Source organism: Dendrobates tinctorius, unplaced genomic scaffold, assembly GCF_039654945.1.
Source record: "Dendrobates tinctorius isolate UK_male_01 unplaced genomic scaffold, ASM3965494v1 ptg000143l, whole genome shotgun sequence".
Lineage (NCBI taxonomy): Eukaryota > Metazoa > Chordata > Amphibia > Anura > Dendrobatidae > Dendrobates > Dendrobates tinctorius.
Genome location: NW_027361810.1, coordinates 25,330,729 through 25,351,623, shown reverse-complemented (window position 1 = coordinate 25,351,623; position 20,895 = coordinate 25,330,729). Strand labels below are relative to the sequence as shown.

The 20,895-nt window shown below is 42.1% G+C and overlaps 1 protein-coding gene across 3 annotated transcripts in view; it reads left to right on the top strand.

Annotated features, from left to right (window-relative positions):
* CACNB4 (calcium voltage-gated channel auxiliary subunit beta 4) overlaps positions 1–20,895 on the top strand; it is a 120,832-nt gene that overhangs the window by 87,194 nt on the left and 12,743 nt on the right. For all 3 annotated transcript variants that reach the window (XM_073545628.1, XM_073545627.1, XM_073545629.1), the window contains 7 exons: positions 27–149; positions 730–860; positions 1,619–1,695; positions 7,345–7,364; positions 7,448–7,528; positions 10,930–10,988; positions 11,594–11,703. In XM_073545628.1, coding sequence (XP_073401729.1) covers positions 27–149; positions 730–860; positions 1,619–1,695; positions 7,345–7,364; positions 7,448–7,528; positions 10,930–10,988; positions 11,594–11,703 — 601 coding nt within the window. The remainder of the gene's footprint in view (positions 1–26; positions 150–729; positions 861–1,618; positions 1,696–7,344; positions 7,365–7,447; positions 7,529–10,929; positions 10,989–11,593; positions 11,704–20,895) is intronic.

The following is a 20,895-nucleotide window of genomic DNA, read 5'->3' as shown; positions in this document are numbered from 1 at the left end:
TTCATGACGGGTCTTTGTGTCCTTAGACCAAACCAGTGGCATTTGCTGTAAGGACGAATGTGAGTTACTGCGGGGCCCTGGATGAAGATGTCCCTGTACCAGGCACTGCTATTTCTTTCGACGCCAAGGATTTTTTACACATTAAAGAGGTAAATCTGGGATAGATTTCTCTTGCCACCTGTCACCAGCTAATAAAACATCAGCGGTCAGACCGCAGCTTGTTACCGCTAAAAGGAAAACTGACCAGGTGCCAGATCTCCAGAGGAAGGATTTGATTAACCTCTTCAGCACAAAAGTCTTTGCCAACCATATATTACTTACTCCTGATGTACTGCAGAGCCATAAAACTGTGACTGTGATGTCAATACCTTGCCTCCGTTATGTAATGAAAGCCATGCAGATATACATCAATTTCCTTTTAACTCACCCTCTGGTTATCCAGAATTTCCAGTATTGTGGATCGAGTGCCACCATATAGTAATTCTGGTCAGCTTCACCGCTAGGGAGACATACAGAAGTACAGTACGGTCCCAAGACTTATGTATAACTCGGCTGGTTTTATTGATAATTTGTTCAAACTTCAATTTAAAAATTTTGTCAAAATTTTGTTTCAAATTTTGTCAAAATTTTCTTTAAAATTTTGTCAAAATTGTATCAAAAGGGTTGTCAAAATTGTTCAAAATTATTATTTTTTTCTTAAATTGTAAAACAAATGTTTGTGGATTTTAGAAATACAACAATGACTGGTGGATTGGGAGGTTAGTTAAAGAAGGTTGTGAGATCGGCTTCATTCCAAGTCCGCTAAGGCTGGAGAATATTAGAATACAGCAAGAACAGAAGAGAGGGCGATTTCATACAGGGTAAGTCCTGTTTTTCATAAACTGGGTTCATCCAGAAGAAAGCAAAACAATACCCCGGATTGTTAAATTTTCTTTCCAAATAACAATTTTAAAAAAATGAAAGAAGCTCTACAAAATTTGGAACTTTGATAGAAGTGAACGGAGGGAGATGAACATTCGCAGACACCTCTACATTCCCAGTAGCGCAAGACAGATCACATTTTTTAGATAGATGCAGATATACCATAATTGTAAGATATCGGAATGCACTTTTAAACTTTAAAAAAAAATTCTTTACACCCTTTATGCTTTGCCCTGATACTCAGCACCAGAAATGTGCCCCTCTCAATCACCTATGGGAGAATGCTCCTATGATTGACAGCCCCCTCAGCTGGCTGTTCAGCCCCTATCAGTGCCATCATCAATAACCACATACAGTAAAATAAAGAGGTATATAAGCATTTTGTGAATATGTGCGCCTAAGATCAGACAGAGCACTAAATTATCGGACCAGACGTGTGTGCAAATTGCGGACATGGCTGACTCTGTGTGAAAGTCTGACGCAGTGCCCTGCAATCCAGTAACAAGAATCCAGTAGAAATAATAATAATAAAAAAAAAAAATGTAACTTAAAATCAGCGCAAAAACATGCAATGGATTCATATATTTTATATATTTTTTATCATTTTATATAGATCTCAATTGTAGTGAATTTTTTTTATTTTTCTATAGTGAATGTTCCTTTACGGTTTCATTAATTATTGTATTTATTTCCACAGTAAACCAAGTGGCACTTCTTCTTCAAGCCTTGGAGAAATGGTAACAGGAACATTTCGGGCAACCCCACCATCTGCTGGTGAGGAGGAATGTGTTTTTTTTGTGTCTGGATTATATACCGTAGCGCTAGGTTGAAAGCTGTGATATATTTCGGCATGGTGACCCCTTTATAAAACTACATTTTATATCACTCAATATAAGCTTTATGGCTGTTTATCATATCATTAGTATCAGATTAATTCATGTATGAGTAATTTGTGTACTTTTTTTAAGCATTTTTTCCTATTTTTCCATGTTCTTTTATTTTATAATTTAAATTATATTTTACCTCCCCCCCCACCCCCTACAAAAAAAGGGGAGACCTCCTGGACCCTCGGACAAGGTGGCAAATCTACTTTGTGCCACGTAAGTCTAATGTAAAAAAAAAAGTTCCCTAACTTTTTTTTTAATGGTTGTTACACCATGCTTTGGCAAATTCAGGGGACGGGGACCAGAGCGTGGTTGGATGGGGAGCGGCCTTTGGAAAGGGGGTGTCTTTCAATTACAAATTTGAAGTGCATTGCAATTCTCCATCACTTGAAAAATTGGAAACATTGGCAAATATGATTTTGTTGTAAAGCTTTTTTTTAAAAAATATATCGGAACTGCTGACCCAGCGCTCTAATGATGACATGGCTCTGTTAGCTCTTTCTCAGTCTACACAGCAAAGTCAAAAATAATTTCTTACAGCTGGGTAAGTTTCATTATTTGCTTCCTTCTTACTAAAAAATTAGATTAGAAAATTCCTTATTTTGTCCATAGTCAATTATGGTCAGCATGGTGGCTCAGTGGTTAGCACTGTTGCATTGCAGCGCTGAGGTCCTGGGTTCAGGGTTTAGGTTGTGAGCCCCAATGGGGACAGTGATGATAATGTATGTAAAGCGCTGGGGAAATTAATGGCGCTATATAAGCAAAGCATATATAAATAATTGTGTGTATAACCATATACAGTACATGGCAACCTTGTTCCAACAGGTCAGGATTTTATGGCTGCTGATTCTGCCTCCATGGAGGCACTTATTATGTACTGCTTTTTGGGCACTATTTATATGGTCACTGTGACTGTCACTATTCATGGCATTATTTTGAAAGTCTCTATTCTCAGTGCCATATTTGGCCATTTTTTATTCCTTTGCCCTTGTTTCTGTTGCTGCATATTTGCAAAAAATAATTAGTCTCAGTTTGGGTGCTACTGAAATAAATAACAATCGGGATCCTTCATGTGCATAATCGGAGCTGCAAGGTGATGTGTCCTCTGAATAATGACATATCTGAGGCTCCTGATGTGCGAAAACCGCTTATCTGCAGCCGCCTGTCAACACACGATGGGGCCGGCGAGCTTCTGTCTAATATTAGAAAGTTCGAAGCTCTGATGTCTGAACAACGGCTAAATGATTAGGCCAAGAGCGCGGCGGTGGAAAATCAGATACTGGAGAAATGTCGCGCAGCTTCTCTCCCCTTCTTCAGGTCACCGCTGCTTTCCATGACCAAGTTTAGACAAAAAAGATGTGCGCTAGTCGAGAGGCCAAAAACAGTTTTCTTAAAGGGGCTCATGGTCTTAAAGCCTTAACTAAATGTCTGTTTCTCACACATAGTACATATGTCCGTCTTAGTCTATGTAACTGTTTTCATGTCCGTTTTCTTTTTTTTTCGAGGACCGTATGTCCGTGCAAAATTCACGGAGACCTGCACTTTTTTTAATCCGATCCACGAATCAAAATCGCCCAAACAGGCCCATAAGTCTGTGAGCATCAGTATGCAATGAATACACGTGTCGTCCGTTTTCAACATTCTAATCCGTAGAAGTTTTCCCAATTTTTTTCTTTTATCTCTAAGAAAATCACTGATGAAACATTGATGGTAAAAATCAACTCGCTGACCAAACACTGGTGAAAATCTGATCCAAAAAGATGGTGAAAAGCAGTCCATTTTTTTTTCATGTAGGAAAAAAAAAACAGAAATGATGCCTTATGTCAGAAATACAGTGGGTACAGAAAGTATTCAGACCCCTTTAAATTCAAAAACGTTCATTTTTTTTCTCATTAATGTACACTCTGCACCCCATCTTGACTGAAAAAAAAACAGAAATGTAGAAGTTTTTGCAAATTAATAAATAAAAAAGAAAAACTGAACTATCACATGGTCATAAGTATTCAGACCCTTTGCTCAGACACTCATATTTAAGTCACCTGCTGTCCATTTCCTTGTGATCCTCCTTGAGATGGTTCTACTTCTTCATTGGAGTCCATCTGTGTTTAGTTAAACTGATAGGACTTGATTTGTAAAGGCACTCATCAGTCTATATAAGACCTCACAGCTCACAGTGCATGCCAGACCAAATGAGAATCATGAGGCCAAAGGAACTGGCCAAGGAGCTCAGAGACAGAATTGTGGCAAGGCACACATCTGGTCAAGGTTACCAAAAGAATATCTGCAGTACTCAAGGTTCCTAAGAGCACAGTGGCCTCCATGATGCTTAAATAGAAGAAGTTTGGGACCACTAGAAGTCCTCCTAGACCTGGCCGTCCAGCCAAACTGAGCAATCGTGGGACAAGAGCCTTGGTGAGAGAGGTAAAGAAGAACCCCAAGATCATTGTGGCTAAGCTCCAGAGATGCAGTAGGGAAATGGCAGAAAGTTCCACAAAGTCAGCTATCACTGCAGCCCTCCACCAGACGGGCCTTTATGACAGAGTGTCCCGACGGAAGCCTCTCCTCAGTGCCAGACATATGAAAGCCCGCATAGTTTGCTAAAAAACACTTGATGGTCTCCCAAACTATGAGAAATAAGATTCTCTAGTCTGATGAGACAAAGATAGAACTTTTTGGTGATAATTCTAAGCGGTATGTGTGGAGAAAACCAGGCACTGCTCATTACCTGCCCAATACAATCCCAACAGTGAAACATGGTGGTGGCAGCATCATGCTATGGGGCTGTTTTTCAGGTGCAGGGACAGGACGACTGGTTGCCATTGAAGGAAACATGAATGTGGCCAAGTACAGAGATATCCTGGATGAAAACCTCTTCCAAAGTGCTCTGGACCTCAGACTTGGCCGAAGGTTCACCTTTCAACAAGACAATGACCCTAAGCACACAGCTAAAATAACAAAGGAGTGGCTTCAGATCAACTCTGCGACCATTCCTGACTGGCCCAGCCAGAGCCCTGACCTAAACCCAATTGAGCATCTCTGGAGAGACCTGAAAATGGCTGTCCACCAACGTTCACCATCCAACCTGACGGAACAGGAGAGGATCTGCAAGGAAGAATGGCAGAGGATCCCCAAATCCAGGCGTGAAAAACTTGTTGCATCATTCCCAAGAAGACTCATGGCTGTACTAGCTCAAAAGGTGCTTCTACTCAATACTGAGCAAAGGGTCTGAATACTTATGACCATGTACTATTTCAGTTTTGTTTTTTTTATGAATTTGCAAAAATTTCTACATTTCTGGTTCTTATCAGTCAAGATGGGGTGCAGAGTGTACATTAATGAGAAAAAAATGAACTTTTTTGAATTTACCAAATGGCTGCAATGAAACAAAGAGTGAAAAATGTAAAGGGGTCTGAATACTTTCCGTACAAACTGTAGATCTATTCTTTGCAATGGCAGTGCCACAATTACAGAAATGAGACTGAGGTGAGGGAACACAGACTGTATCATGACAAGCCTTTTCTAGAAACAGAAGATACTGTGACTACGCTTTCTATTTGGGCACTGTGGCTGTCACAATTTATTTGGGTCTTGTGGCGGTCACCATTTATGTAGGTACTGTAACTGTAGCTGTCACTATTATGTGGGCACTGTGACTTATTATTCACAAGAGGCATTCTAGCTGGCAGTATTTCTGTTTCCACTCTAGCACATACTTTTTATGTGAGCACTCTCATTGGACATTTGTGTGGGATGATAGTATTAGGGAGCATTCTGGCAAGCACTATGTATGTGGGCACTCTGGGTGGTACAGTTTTTATGGACACTGTGGCTGCACATTTACTTTTACTATTAGTTGGAGTCTTTTTGACAATCACTATTCATTGGGGGAATACCCCGGCTACATCATTTTGCAGCAATAGTAGGTACTATTCACATGGGCACTCTAGTTGTCACTCTTTATGTGGGCAATCGAGTTGTCGCTATTTTGTGGGCTGTAATTCTTGTGGACAATCGAGTTGTGGGCACTCTGGTTGTCACTATTTATATGGGCACTCTGGTTGTCACTATTTATGTGGGCACTCGGGTTGTCACTATTCATGTGGGCACTCTGGTTGTCATTATTTATATGGGCACTCTGGTTGTCACTATTTATGTGGGCACTCTGGTTGTCACTTTGTAGGCACTCTGGTTGTCACATTATGTGGGCACTCTGGTTGTCACTATTCAGGTGGGCACTCTGGTTGTCACTATTCAGGTGGGCACTCTGTCACTATTCAGGTGGGCACTCTGGTTGTCACTATTCAGGTCGGCACTCTGGTTGTCACTATTAAGGTCGGCACTCTGGTTGTCACTATTTATGTGGGCATTCTGGTTGTCACTATTCATGTGGGCACTTTAGTTGTCACTATTCATGTGGGCACTCTGGTTGTCACTATTCATGTGGGCACTCTTGTTGTCTCTATTCATGTGGGCACTCTGGTTGTCCCTATTCATGTGGGCACTCTGGTTGTCCCTATTCATGTGGGCACTCTGGTTGTCCCTATTCATGTGGGCACTCTGGTTGTCACTATTCATGTGGGCATTCTGGTTGTCACTATTCATGTGGGCACTCTGGTTGTCACTATTCATGTGGGTACTCTGGTTCTCACTTCATGTGGGCACTCTGGTTGTCACTATTCATGTGGGCACTCTGGTTGTCACTATTCATGTGGGCACTCTGGTTGTCACTATTCATGTGGGCACTCTGGTTGTCACTATGTAGGCACTCTAGTTGTCACTATTCATGTGGGCACTCTGGTTGTCACTTCCTGTGGGTATTCTGGTTGTCACTATTCATGTGGCACTCTGGTTGTCATTATTCATGTGGGTACTCTGGTTGTCATTATTCAGGTGGGCACTCTGGTTGTCACTTTTCAGGTGGGCACTCTGGTTGTCACTATTCATGTGGGCTCTTGGGTTGTCATTATTCATTTGAGCACTCTGGTTGTCACTATGTGGGCACTCTGGTTGTCATTATTCATGTGGGCACTCTGGTTGTCACTATTCATGTGGGCACTCTAGTTGTCACTATTCATGTGGGCTTATATTTATGGAGGGCACTTTGACAAGCACCATCTTTGTGGCCTCTATAGGTGACACTCTAGTAGGCAGTATTCACGGGAACACTTTGTTGATTCTATAGAGCATTCTGACTGGCAGCATTCTGGGGATAACTTCAGCTGGCTCCAATAATAGGTACCCTCAGACTTGCCATTATTATGTTAACACTAATATGGGGGCACTCTACAAAAACTGAGGGTTGGCAGCAATTTGAGAGCAGGGATTATGTTTAGGAATCAATTTTGACTGCATCTACTGAAAATGTTGTCTGCCCTTATGTCATTTTAGGCCTGTATTATATAGGTATTATTTATTGTTTGCTGCTTTATTTCGGTATTTATTTTGGCACCGTGATATTCCATCTCGATGCAGTAACACATGCTTTCCATTCATATTCTCTCGGTTACATGGATGTGACTGTCTTCTCTTTGTTTTCTAGCCAAGCCTAAGCAGAAAGTGGTGAGTTGTTTTGACTGCATCTCGCGGCTCGTCCTCTGACTGCCAGCTGCACAGTCATTAATGCCATGTTATTGTGTTTTCAGACTGAACATGTTGCGCCTTACGACGTTGTGCCATCCATGAGGCCTGTAGTGTTAGTGGGTCCATCGCTCAAAGGCTATGAGGTAGGTGACTGTGCATCTAATGACAGTAGCAGAAAGATTTGATGGCTTTGGGCACCAGTAGGAGCAGGGGTTTATTCTTGAGCTGCATTCACAATTCTGAGCTGAAATCTCCCAGCATTCTTTGCTGGATGAGTTGTTGGGGGGGGTGTCTGACTGTAGCAGGCTTGCTGACTGTTTCCTATAGCACTGGAAACAGACTTTAGCAATAACAATAGGAACAATGCACTTTCACTAATGTACTTATGTATTTCTATAGTTATTTAGCTGTTTATTCATGTCATAAACATGTCCAGCCTTAACTTTTCTTGACTTGCATTAACCCCCGGAGGTATTTTCGTTTTTGCGTTTTTGTTTTTCGCTCCCCTTCTTCCCAGAGCCATAACGTTTTTTTATTTTTCTGTCAATATGGCCATGTGAGGGTTTGTTTTTTGCGGGACTAGTTGTACTTTGGAACAACATCATTGGTTTTACCATGTCGTGTACTAGAACACAGGGAAAAAAATTCCAAGTGCAGTGAAATTACAAAAAAAAGTGAAATCCCACACTTGTTTTTTGCTTGGCTTTTTTACTAGGTTCACTAAATGCTAAAACTGACCTGCCATTATGATTCTCCAGGTCATTACGAGTTCATAGACACCAAACATGTCTAGGTTCTTTTTTATCTAAGTGGTGAAAAAAAATTCCAAACTTTGTTAAAAAAAAAAAAAAATTGTGCATTTTCCGACACCTGTAGCGTCTCCATTTTCTGTGATCTTGGATTGGGTGAGGGCTTACTTTTTGGGTGCCGAGCTGACGTTTTTAATTATACCCTTTTTCGTGCAGATACAATCTTTTGATCACCCGTTATTGCATTTTAATGCAATGTCGCCGCGACAAAAAAAACGTAATTCTGGCGTTCAGACTTTTTTATCGCTACGCCGTTCAGCGATCAGGTTAATCCTTTTTTATTGCTAGACCGGGCAATTATGAACTCAGCGATACCAAATATGTGTATGATTGTTTTTTTATTATTATTTTATTTTGAATGGGGCAAAAGGGAGTGATTTGAACGTTTATATATTTTTTATATTTTTAAAAACATTTTTTTTTACTTTTCCCATGCTGCAATAGTGTCTATGGGATACTAGAAGTTGCCATAACCCAATCGGCTCAGCTACGTTCAGGCGATGATCAGTTCGCCTGTATGTAGCTGAATTACTCACTTGCTATGAGCGCCGACCACTGAGTGGCGCTAACGGCAAGCCGGCAGTGACAATCATAGAGGTCTCCAGAAGACTTCTGGTTCTCATGCCAACACACCGGTGACTCGCGATCACGTGACGGGGGTCACCGATGGGCGGGTTTCTGGCGCGATTGCCAGCATTTCACAGCGGCATTTAATGGGTTAATAGTCGAGGGTGGATCGCGATTCCACCCGCGGCTGTATCGGGCACGTGTCAGCTGTTCAAAACAGCTGCCATGTGCCAGAAAAGATGTGGGCTCACCGCCGGAGCCCACATCAAAGGGAGGGAGTCAGACATCGGCGTACTATTACGCCCGATATCGCAAAGGGGTTAAAGAGGACACGTCCCTTGTCATAAATATGTTTTTTGTTTTTTTTTACCTGAGGTAAAATGCCACTGTTTTAGATCTGGTGCAGTTTTTCTTTTGTTCCTGTCTCTCTTCATCCCTGAGATATTGCCCCCTCTTCCCTGTATATAAATGAACTCTTTTTTTGTGGTCCTCAACTCTGAGCTGTGTATAAGCCCGCCCACACCACTGATTGGCTGCTTTCTGTGTATATTGTCAGATAGCTGCCAATCAGTGGTGGGGGTGTGGTTACACAGCTTAGCTTGACTTGCCTGCACATGAGACCTTGTCCTGCAGTGATAATCTCCTGCTGATAAAACACTAATTGTATTGAAATTACAGCACACAACTTAATAAGTGACACATCACTGGAATCAGACTCACTTGTCGTACATTGTGCTGCTCTCAGATTAAATAGTACAAACCTGCTGACAGATTCCCTTAAATGGTTTAATTTGTAATTGATACCAATTAAACACAATCTTGCACCGTCCAATAAAAAACTTGTAAAAAAAAAAAAACTTGTACAGTAAACATATACTTTTTGTTAACATGGGTGAAATCAAACGTACATGTAAAAGATAAAGATATGTGCAAATGAAAAATATAAAATAGTTATCTAACTTTATAAATATATGTTTATTAGATAGATAGAGAGAGAATTATAGATAATTTGTAAAAATAATAGATAGATAATAGATATATATATGACATAGATAATAAATGGTAAAAAATCAGGCAGCACTCCAGTTCAAGAAAAAATTGTGGGCTTTAATCCAGCACCAAGTGGTGCAACGTTTCGACCTCACAGCACGGTCTTTGTCAATAGATAGATAATAGATCATAAATAATAGAAACATAGATGATAGATAATAAATAATAGAAATATAGAGAGATAATAGATAGATATGAGATGATAGATAGATAATAGATAGATATGAGATACATAGATATATAGATAATAGATAGATATGGATAGATGATAGATAGATAATAGATAGATATGAGATAGATAATATATAGATATGGATAGATGATAGATAATAGGATATATAGGAGATGAGATAGATGATAGATGATAGATAAAAGATAGATGATAGATAGATAATATATAGATGATAGATAGATATGAGATAGATACTGTAAATAATAGATAGATAATAGATAGATGATAGATAGATAATAGATAGATATGAGATAGATACTGTAGATAATAGATAGATATGGATAGATGATAGATAATAGGATAGATATATAGGAGATGAGATAGCTGATAGATGATAGATAATAGGTAGATAATAGATATATATGAGATAGATAGATGATAGATAATAGATATGAGATAGGTACTGTAGATAATAGATAATATATAGATGATAGATACTGTAGATAATAGATATGGATAGATGATAGATAATAGATAGGATAGATATATATGAGATAGATAGATGATAGATAATAGGATAGATATTAGATAGATTTGAGAAATATAATTTCCATGGAATGTGTAGTTACTGATTCCGCCGCCCCGTTCTCAGACACTGATGCTTTGTAGATCTGAAGAATTCTGCTTATGTCCCTTCAAAGAGAGGGAAACCTGTAAGATTATTCTTTTGGACGATAATTGATTCTTCAGAGATCAGATAAATACTGGAAATTATCCGTCTCAGTTAACTCCTTCCATGAAGGACACGCAGCGGTTCCTTCCCGGCTGCTGGATGTAATGAAGACGTGTGGACATTTCCATGTTCTGTCCTTTCTTTCTCACTTTTGTCTGTTCTTTTCTCTTCTTTCCTCCTTGTATCTTCTTCATTCTCTTCTTTTCTGGGAAGGTGACGGACATGATGCAGAAAGCCCTTTTTGACTTCCTGAAGCACAGGTTTGATGGGAGGTGAGGGGAAAAAAAATCCACCATGCATTGTATAGGTGACATATGGACCATATGGGGGCATTGCACACGGGAATGGGGGACTGATAATTTTGGCCAGTTACATGGCATATATAAGTTCGGGAGGGGGGCACTACAACATACGTAAGACAAATATTCTACCATTTTATGTGCACCACTTCTATGCGCACTGATAAAATCCCACATCTTCAGAAACAGCGCCACTCTTGCACATGGTTGCCTTTAGTACTGCAGCTCAGCTTCATTTAAGCTGCAATACCTGACACCACCTATTGACCAAAGTGGCACTATTTCAGAGAAAAAAAAAAATTGGACTTTTTTTTTCCTGATTTTGTGTAGATGGTTTACATGGAAGTCTACGCAGGAGCTGTATACACAAAACGGTAGAATAAAAGTAGAATAGTAGTGCTGTGCTGAGCACTATGGGTGAGATCATCCTAGTCCATTAATCTATGTGTAGCCCAATCAGAAATATTCTGAATATAAACTGCTGTCACAATGGACAGCGGAACAAAGTAAGAGAATCGATGAACTCGTCTTCTGATCTATATCAGTCTGTCATTTTAACACATTTCGCCTTTTCTTAGGATATCCATCACGAGGGTCACCGCCGACATTTCTCTGGCCAAGAGATCAGTCCTGAATAATCCCAGCAGAAGAGCAATAATCGAGCGCTCAAACACCAGGTCCAGCTTGGGTAAGAACTTCATATTCTCAGAAACGGCAAAAGTCATAATAAAAGTTAAATAACTGGTGAATATTCAATATGAAGATTTTAGGTCCAGAAATTATGGCTGGAAAACCTACAGCTAATGACAGTATCGGCCGAGGGGATGCAATGCTGCCAAAAAAGACTGCGCCGAATCAAAGAAGACGTAGCCAATATGGCTGCTCACGACCTTTCCCAAGGATCAATGGTATATAGCATAGGAAACCAGAAAACGTAACTTTTATAAAGGATATAAGCTTACGATACCGATAAACCAGATATATGACAATAACATATACAATGTCCTGACGACGAACCAGTGCAGTAAAAGAATTGGGGGGCTGTCACCCGTTTCGCTGGAGATCACCCTCAGGAGGCGGCATAGGACGATGCTAGGAACACACTGGGCGCTATCATATGTGACAAGCCCTCGCCTGAGCTAATACTGCCAATGCAAAGCTCAAAGAACGTTCAATATTTAGTATTTATATACTCATCCCTGTTACTAAAAAGAATTCCCCTGATGAAGCCTACGAAATAAGGCTGAAACGAGTAGGGATAGTTGGGGTTCATTATTGCAGGGCTATGCTGCCCTTGTTAGGGAGGGAGTCCTGCACTCAGGCACAACAGGGGTTATAGGGACTGAACCGTATCATTGATCCCTATGTCCTGAGGGTGATCTCCAGCGAAACGGGTGACAACCCCCCAATTCTTTTATTGCACTGGTTCGACGTGCGCACCTTGTATGTGGTAATGTCATATATTTGGTTTATTGGTGTCTTAAGTTTTTTTATCATTTATATATTAAAAGTTTTATGGTTCCTATGCTATATACCAACGCTGAATCAAAGAAGAAATTAACCTTGTTCTTGTCATCAGTATTCTACCAGCACCATAGAGGCTGGAACCTCCTTTCTTTCCTTCTGCACCATATATTGCACCTGCAAAGTAGAGCAGAGAGACGAAAACCTGGCTCCCCGCCCTGTAAAGCTACAAATACCTACCCCCACTTGTAAAGAGACAAAGACGAGAGGTCGCTCTCCCTCTCTTTTTCTTTATTTTTTTCTATATAATTTATCCTACCTCACACTTCTTTCTTTCTCTCCTTAATTCTCTTTCTTTTTTCTTTCCCTACCTCACACTTTCTTTCCTTCTTTCTTTCTTTCTTTCTCTTTTTCTTTTCTCCTTCCCTACCTCACACTTTCTTTTTCTCCTTTCTTTCTTTCTTTCTTTCTTTCTTTCTTTCTTTCTTTCTTTCTTTCTTTCTTTCTTTCTTTCTTCCTTTCTTTCTCTTTTTTCTTTCTTTTTCGTTCTCTGTTTTCTTTCATCCTTTTTTTCCTTTCTCTCCTTTTTTCATTCATCTAGATCACATCCAATACCCCTTAGGGCCCTCTTTGAAATCCCATGTCCTCCCGCCCCTGAGGAGCCATTCTCCTCCTCCTTTGTCAGAATGACAGTAGGTAATGAGGGGGTGTTTAGGCCCCACCCAAACCTGCCCAGAAAGGCCCCGATTTCCCCTGTTAATGCAGACTTTTGGTTCTGATCTACACAAACCCCGACATTTTTCATCCTAGGATGGCCACTAAAAATAATGACAGTCCCTGTATATTTCAGACTGTTGGCAGCTATGCTTTACTCCTTCTTGGACCCTCATGTTATTAAAAATGAAAGGTATATTGGGAGTTATCCAACCTGCCAGACAAGTGTTCTAACTATTTCGTACAACAGCCTGCTATTTACTTGGATTTATCAATACCAAAATGTAAATGAGATATGGATATATGGCCATGGATATGGGAGCAGTTGGAATTTCCGCGACCTCCGCTGATTAGGCCTCCTGACTGCAATGACCTGACACAGCGCCGTCTTTGTGCAGTGGATCTTTCTGGTATTGCAGCTCTTCCCAATCAACTCTAAAGGACAGAGATACACCACCAGAAAATACTACACTGCCTTATTAATAGAATGCAGAAGGTGCTGCTTGTTCTATGACTCTTGCCAATTACTTAATGATGATGTCACCAGATTTTGCAATGCAAATAGCATACATAATTAAATATTTTAGACCTGAGGAGGCAGGTGTAATTACTGTAAAAAAAATCCATGACAAAATGTATATCCTGTATAATCCTAAAATCAAAATAATTATAGAGCTCATGTCTTTGGTACTGAGCAGTGTGAGGGAGGAAGGATACTGAGGAGCTGTCAATCATCCTAGGAGGGCGGAGATTCAGCAGTAGCAGGAATAAGAGACATTGAAAAGCTGTCACAATAAGTGGGCAGAGTTTCAGCAGCAAAAGGGAGGAAGGACACTGGGAACTGTCACTCAGGCTAGATGAGTGCAGATTCAGCAGCAGGGAGAAGGGATACTGAGGATCTGTCAGTCAGGCTAGGTGGGCGGAGAGTCAGCAGCAACAGGGAGGTAGGGTACTGGGATTGTCAATCAGGCTAGATGAGTGAAGATTCAATACCAGGGAGAAGGGATACTGAGGATCTGTCAGTCAGGCTAGATGAGTGCAGATTCAGCAGCAGGGAGAAGGGATACTGAGGATCTGTCAGTCAGGCTAGATGAGTGAAGATTCAGCAGCAGAGAGGAGAGATGCTAAGGAGCTGTCATTCATGTTAGCTAAGCAAAGACTCAGCAGCAGCAGGGAGGAGGGACACTGAGGAGCTGTCAGTCAAGTGAGGTGAACAGAGATTCAGCAGCAGCAGGGAAGAGAGACACTGAGGAGCTGTCAGTCAAGCTAGGTGGATGGAGATTCAGTAGCAGCAGAGAGGAGGGACACTGAGGACCTGTCAATCTGTTAAGATTCAATGTCAGGGACGAGGGATACTGAGGAGCTGTTAGTCAGGCTAGGTGGACTTAGACTGGGAGTAAACGTTCATAAAGCATTATACAGCCATTCTGACTTGGATTTTCACAGTAAGTACACCAGCCTCATCAGGTAAAGGGATCTATTTAATAATGTATGCAGTCTGTATATTGAAATCTAGTGACTGATCCTTTTTAATAAATGTCAATCCATGTAAAAAATCCCAGAAATCCCCTTTAACATGCGCTTGCTATACATGCTTCATCCAGGATACGAGCTGTGTTAGCATTTGCTGTGTCATCTAAGCATCTTTAGTTATATAATCCAGTGCTTGCTCTTGCATGAATCCATATTTTACATTCATGTGCCACTTCATGCTTATTTGCAAAAAAAAAAAGTTGCCGTCATTCTATTCACTGAGCGCACAATGGAGTTTCAGGCTAATTTTTCCTGGCAATTACTAGACACATTTGTCTGCACACATCCCCTCGGTTTATGAAATGTGCTACAGACCACTGGGTCTCTAAAGCGGTGTTCTCCGGAGAAAGAACGACACGTCCCTTTAATGTGGGCTTTGCTCTCCGTGTGACTGACAGTGGGTGTCACTGTGAATTACTGTGCAACTTAACACAACAAATCCACTTACGTTTCCAGATACGCCGTAGATCTTGCCAAGGCTGCTGATGTGAAAAGCAAAGATCAGGCACGAAAATCAATAGTCTGAATGAAATGTTACGCAGCGGGGGCGCGCGCCTTTAATTAAAACCCAACACTAGCGAATTGTTTCATGCAATATTTCCACTGATATTTTCTTTTTGATGGATTATGAGCAGCGATTGTAGTACAGGAATCCAAGGGACACTGTATTATATATGATGGCAAGCGTTTTTTTTTTCCTACCTGTGAAAGCCATTTAAAGGGATCCTTCATTACATCACTACAAAATGGAGCTATCGATTATAAATGAAAGGCTTAAAGGGGTTGTCCGGGCATATAATATTATTTGCCTATTTCTTGGCTAGGTCATCAATATCCGATTTTTTTTCTTCACAAACCCATAAACTTGCATAGGCGAGTTTGATCCGACACTTAGATCAATATTGGATATGTCTCGGCGATTTTGCAGAAATCACTCGGTCCGCAAAAAAATCGCTGGTGTGATCTATCAAATGTATGAGTGCTAGCCATGAAAAACTGATGTGTGAATGAGCCTTAGGCCATGTGCACACGGTGCGGATTCTGCTGCGTATCCGCAGCGTTTTAGGCCCTGCGGGTCCGCAGCAGATTTAGGTGCGTTGTACAGTACCATTTTTTTCAATGGTAAACTGAAAAACGCTGTGCACATGCTGCAGTTTTTGCCGCGCGGATTTGCTGCGGGTTCAAATTTGCAGCATGTCAATTCTTTGTGCGGATTCTGCTGTGGTTTCACAACTTCTCCATTGTAGAGGTGTGAATCCGCAGGCTAATCCGCAGGTAAACCGCAGGTCTTTTGACCTGAGAAGTTACCTGCGGATTTTTCCAAATCCACGTGGAAAAATCCGCAGGACTTCAAACTACGTGTGCACATAGCCTTAAAGGATAACTTACTGATCACTTGTTGGGATCTAACCACTGTGGCTTCATGCCATCCTGAGGCTTTCTAGAACTGTAAATGGTGCTCTGCAGATCCCTGTCTTTAAAGGGAAACTTTCATGTCCATAAACACTATTGACCTGCATATATGGGGTTAATCTGCAGGTTAATAGTGATACAATGCTGTCCGGTCACCTTACTAAAAGCGCTGAGAAAATGTATTCTCCCAAGGAGCCGCCGGCTTTCAGTCATAGAGGCGTGGCTGGGCGGCTTCAGTCATTGCAAGCACGCCCATAAACTCTGATTGACAGCTGACTTTGCAGCACATCTGTGCAAACTGAGCTGTCAATGAAAGTGCCAGGGCGTGTTTACACTAACTGTGCCCTGAGCTGTGACTGTAGTCCCTCGGGGCACGCCTCTGTGACTGAAAGCCTGCTGCTACCAGGAGGAATAAAGTTCAATTTCTCCCAGTATCCACTCCTTCATTGTAATACTATTTGCCAGCAGATTAACCATATATCTGCAGTTTAACAGTGTTTGGGGACATGACAGGATCTCTTTAAGGCTGGGGCTTTGGTCCTAACCAAAGATCTGTATCTGTCACTGCTACAATACAAAGCAATACAAGCAATGGGGTCGCAATGTTACCCCAAAGTCACAGCCAACATGAAAAGCAAGTCGCAAAAAATTGTACCCGCTAATATTTTTCGCAATTTGTTGGTGGACAGTCAGCGGAGCGATGTGCTTGGCAGGAGCGCTGTGCTCGGCTTTCTCCAGCAGTCCCATAGAAAATCAATAGAGCACTCTGCTCCGCTTTCTTTAGCAGTCCCATTAACAATCAGGGGAGCGCTATGCTCTGCTTTCTCCAGCAGTCCCATAGACAATCAGTGGAACACTGTGCTTGGCTTTCTCAGCAGTCCCATTGACAAACAGTGGAGCGCTATGCTCAGCTTTCTCCAGCAGTCCCATTGACAATCAGTGGAGTGCTGTGCTCGGCTTTCTCCAGCAGTCCCATAGACAATCAGTGGAACACTGTGCTCGGCTTTCTCCAGCAGTCCCATTGACAATCAGTGGAGTGCTGTGCTTGGCTTTCTCCAGCAGTCCCATTGACAATCAGTGGAGTGCTGTGCTCGGCTTTCTCCAGCAGTCCCATTGACAATCAGTGGAGTGCTGTGCTTGGCTTTCTCCAGCAGTCCCATTGACAATTAGCGGAGCGAGGTGCTTGGCTTTCTCCAGCAGTCCCATTGACAATAAGTGGAGCGCTGCGCTCAGCTTTCTCCAGCAGTCCCATAGACAATCAGTGGAGCGCTGTGCTTGGCTTTCTCCAGCAGTCCCATAGAAAATCAATGGAGCACTCTGCTCAGCTTTCTTTATCAGTCCCATTAACAATCAGGGGAGCGCTATGCTCTGCTTTCTCCAGCAGTCCCATAGACAATCAGTGGAGCGCTGTGCTCGGCTTTCTCCAGCAGTCCCATAGACAATCAGTGGAACACTGTGCTCGGCTTTCTCCAGCAGTCCCATTGACAATCAGTGGAGTGCTGTGCTTGGCTTTCTCAACAGTCCCATTGACAATCAGTGGAGTGCTGTGCTCGGCTTTCTCAGCAGTCCCATTGACAATCAGTGGAGTGCTGTGCTCGGCTTTCTCCAGCAGTCCCATTGACAATCAGTGGAGTGCTGTGCTTGGCTTTCTCCAGCAGTCCCATTGACAATTAGCGGAGCGTTGTGCTTGGCTTTCTCCAGCAGTTCCATAGACAATCAGTGGAACACTGTGCTCGGCTTTCTCCAGCAGTCCCATTGACAATCAGTGGAGTGCTGTGCTTGGCTTTCTCCAGCAGTCCCATAGACAATCAGTGGAGCGCTGTGCTCGGCTTTCTCCAGCAGTCCCATAGACAATCAGTGGAAAACTGTGCTCGGCTTTCTCCAGCAGTCCCATAGACAAACAGTGGAGCGCTGTGCTCAGCTTTCTCCAGCAGTCCCATAGACAATCAGTGGAGCGCTGCGCGCAGCTTTGTCAAGCAGTCCCATAGACAATCAGTGGAGCGCTGTGCTCGGCTTTCTCCAGCAGTCCCATTGACAATCAGTGGAGCAGAGTTTATAGGATATACACCTGTGCTGCATCCAGATGACTTCAGAATCTGGGAATTCCCATTTAGATCCTTTTGTATCCACTTTACATTGAGTATTGTTGCTTTGCTTCATTGTATCCATTGAACCCTTCTTGATAAACCCGATTGAAACAGATGAATAGGATCCATTCCGCAATCTTTTTCTGAACGACTCTATGTCAGAAAAATGAGTCTTGTGTATTTATATCCATTTAATGGTTCATTAATCACATTCGCTGATTATCCGTCCGCGCTGATAACTTGTGAACATTCTCGCCATATTTTAAGCCGCCTAGTAAGCAGTGTAGCTATATCCAGTCTTCACCAAGGGAAGCGATAATTAGATGTGAACAGCAGATTTCTTAAACTTGATAATTCGATGCCGTGTAAATCACATGCATACAGATAGCAGGTATATATTTAGCTCGGTCTTGTGCTCGGAGTTATTTATGAGTCTTGTGAACAATATATTGAATGCATGTATTAGTAAGTGACTGGTGGGGACTGACCTAGCGGAAAGGTTGAGTAATGGCACTCACATACGGCTGTATCGCAATGATGGGCTAGTGGCTCCTCAACGATCGCTATGGCTTCTGTGTTTTTCTGATGGATCATGTAATGATAGCCGGTCCTAAGGATATGCCATCATTAAAAGGCCAGGAACCGCTCCTTGCACCATCATTACCAACTCTTCTGGTGAAAAAATGGGGAGACCTCCTGATTCCGAGAAGAGTGGGCAAATTTCCAAGGATCAGCAAAAACCTGCCAAAACCTCCTAGACAGCAGAACTTCTGTTTTCAGACGGATTTCTTGCATTCAGACCCAGAAAACGGAGGCAAGTGGAAAAGTTTGGTCTGTAAAAGAGGGAACTTTGCAAAAATGTTGAACTTCTCCAAACTTTGCCAAATATGAATTGTACCCATGCAATCACTTGTGAGTGTGTGACCATCAGCATCTCCGCCTTTTAGCATTGAGCTCAGTATAAATTGAAAGAGTAAATAAGGGAGTGGGCTATTGATACAAAAGGGAACCCCTTTAAAGGACTCCAAGGTTATCCTGTCATAGTGTCCTGTTACAACATATTTTAGGGTGTAGTTACTAGTGTTAGCTATAAGTATTGGCATAGTGACGTAGGTCAGTTTATCATCAGAAGGGTATGATTGGTGGTTTATGATTATGTTGCTCTCAAATATTGGTGAAAAAACACAAGCTTATATATAAAATAATGTAATAAAGCAAAAAAAAAAGTATAGTAAGTAACAACCAAACCTTCGAGTGTCATGGTTCCCATTTTCAGTGCAGGCTGAAATATATTTTCTGTCCAACATATGGTGCTGTGGATTCGCATTGTGGGCTGAAATATTGTCTGTTGCCAGCAGGGAATGCTTCATAATGGCTGTGTATGGAAAATATCTCCGGTTGCCAGCAGGGGTGCTGTGGATTTGCATCCTAGGGTGAAATATCTCCCATTGCCAGAAGGGGATGCTGTAGATTTGCATTGTAGGGTGAAATATCTTCTGTTGCCAGCAGGGGGTGCTGGGGATTTGCATAGTAGGGTGAAATATCTCCTGTTACTAGCAGGAGGTGCTGTGGATTTGCATTGTAGGGTGAAATATCTCCTGTTGCTAGCAGGGGGTGCTGTGGATTTGTATTGTAGGGTGAAATATCTCCTGTTGCCAGCAGGGGGTGCTGGGGATTTGCATAGTAGGGTGAAATATCTCCTGTTACTAGCAGGAGGTGCTGTGGATTTGCATTGTAGGGTGAAATATCTCCTGTTGCTAGCAGGGGGTGCTGTGGATTTGTATTGTAGGGTGAAATATCTCCTGTTGCCAGCAGGGGGTGCTGTGGATTTGCATTGTTAGGGTGAAATATCTCCCGTTGCCAGCAGGGGGTGCTGTGGATTTGTATTGTAGGGTGAAAAATCTCCTGTTGCCAGCAGATGGTGATGGGGATTTGCATTGTAGGGTGAAATATCTCCTGTTGCCAGCAGATGGTGATGGGGATTTGTATTGTAGGGTGAAATATCTCCTGTTGCCAGCAGGGGGTGCTGGGGATTTGCACTGTAGGGTGAAATATCTCCTGCTGCCAGCAGGGGGTGCTGGGGATTTGCATCGTAGGGTGAAATATCTCCTGTTGCCAGCAGGAGGTGCTGTGGATTTGCATCGTAGGGTGAAATATCTTCTGTTGTCTGCAGTGGGTGCTGTGGATTTGCATTGTAGGGTGAAATATATTCTTTTGCCAGCAGGGGGTGCTGTGGATTTGCATTGTAGGGTGAAATATCTTCTGTTGCCAGCAGATGGTGCTGTGGATTTGCATTGTAGGGTGAAATATCTTCTGTTGCCAGCAGATGGTGCTGTGGATTTGCATTGTAGGGTGAAATATCTTCTGTTGCCAGCAGGGGGTGCTGTGGATTTGCATTGTAGGGTGAAATATATTCTGTTGCCAGCAGGGGGTGATGGGGATTTGCATTGTAGTGTGAAATATCTTCTGTTGCCAGCAGGGGGTGCTGTGGATTTGCATTGTAGGGTGAAATATATTCTGTTGCCAGCAGGGGGTGATGGGGATTTGCATTGTAGTGTGAAATATTTTCTGTTGCCAGCAGGGGGTGCTGTGGATTTGCATTGTAGGGTGAAATATCTTCTGTTGCCAGCAGGGGGTGCTGTGGATTTGCATTGTAGGGTGAAATATCT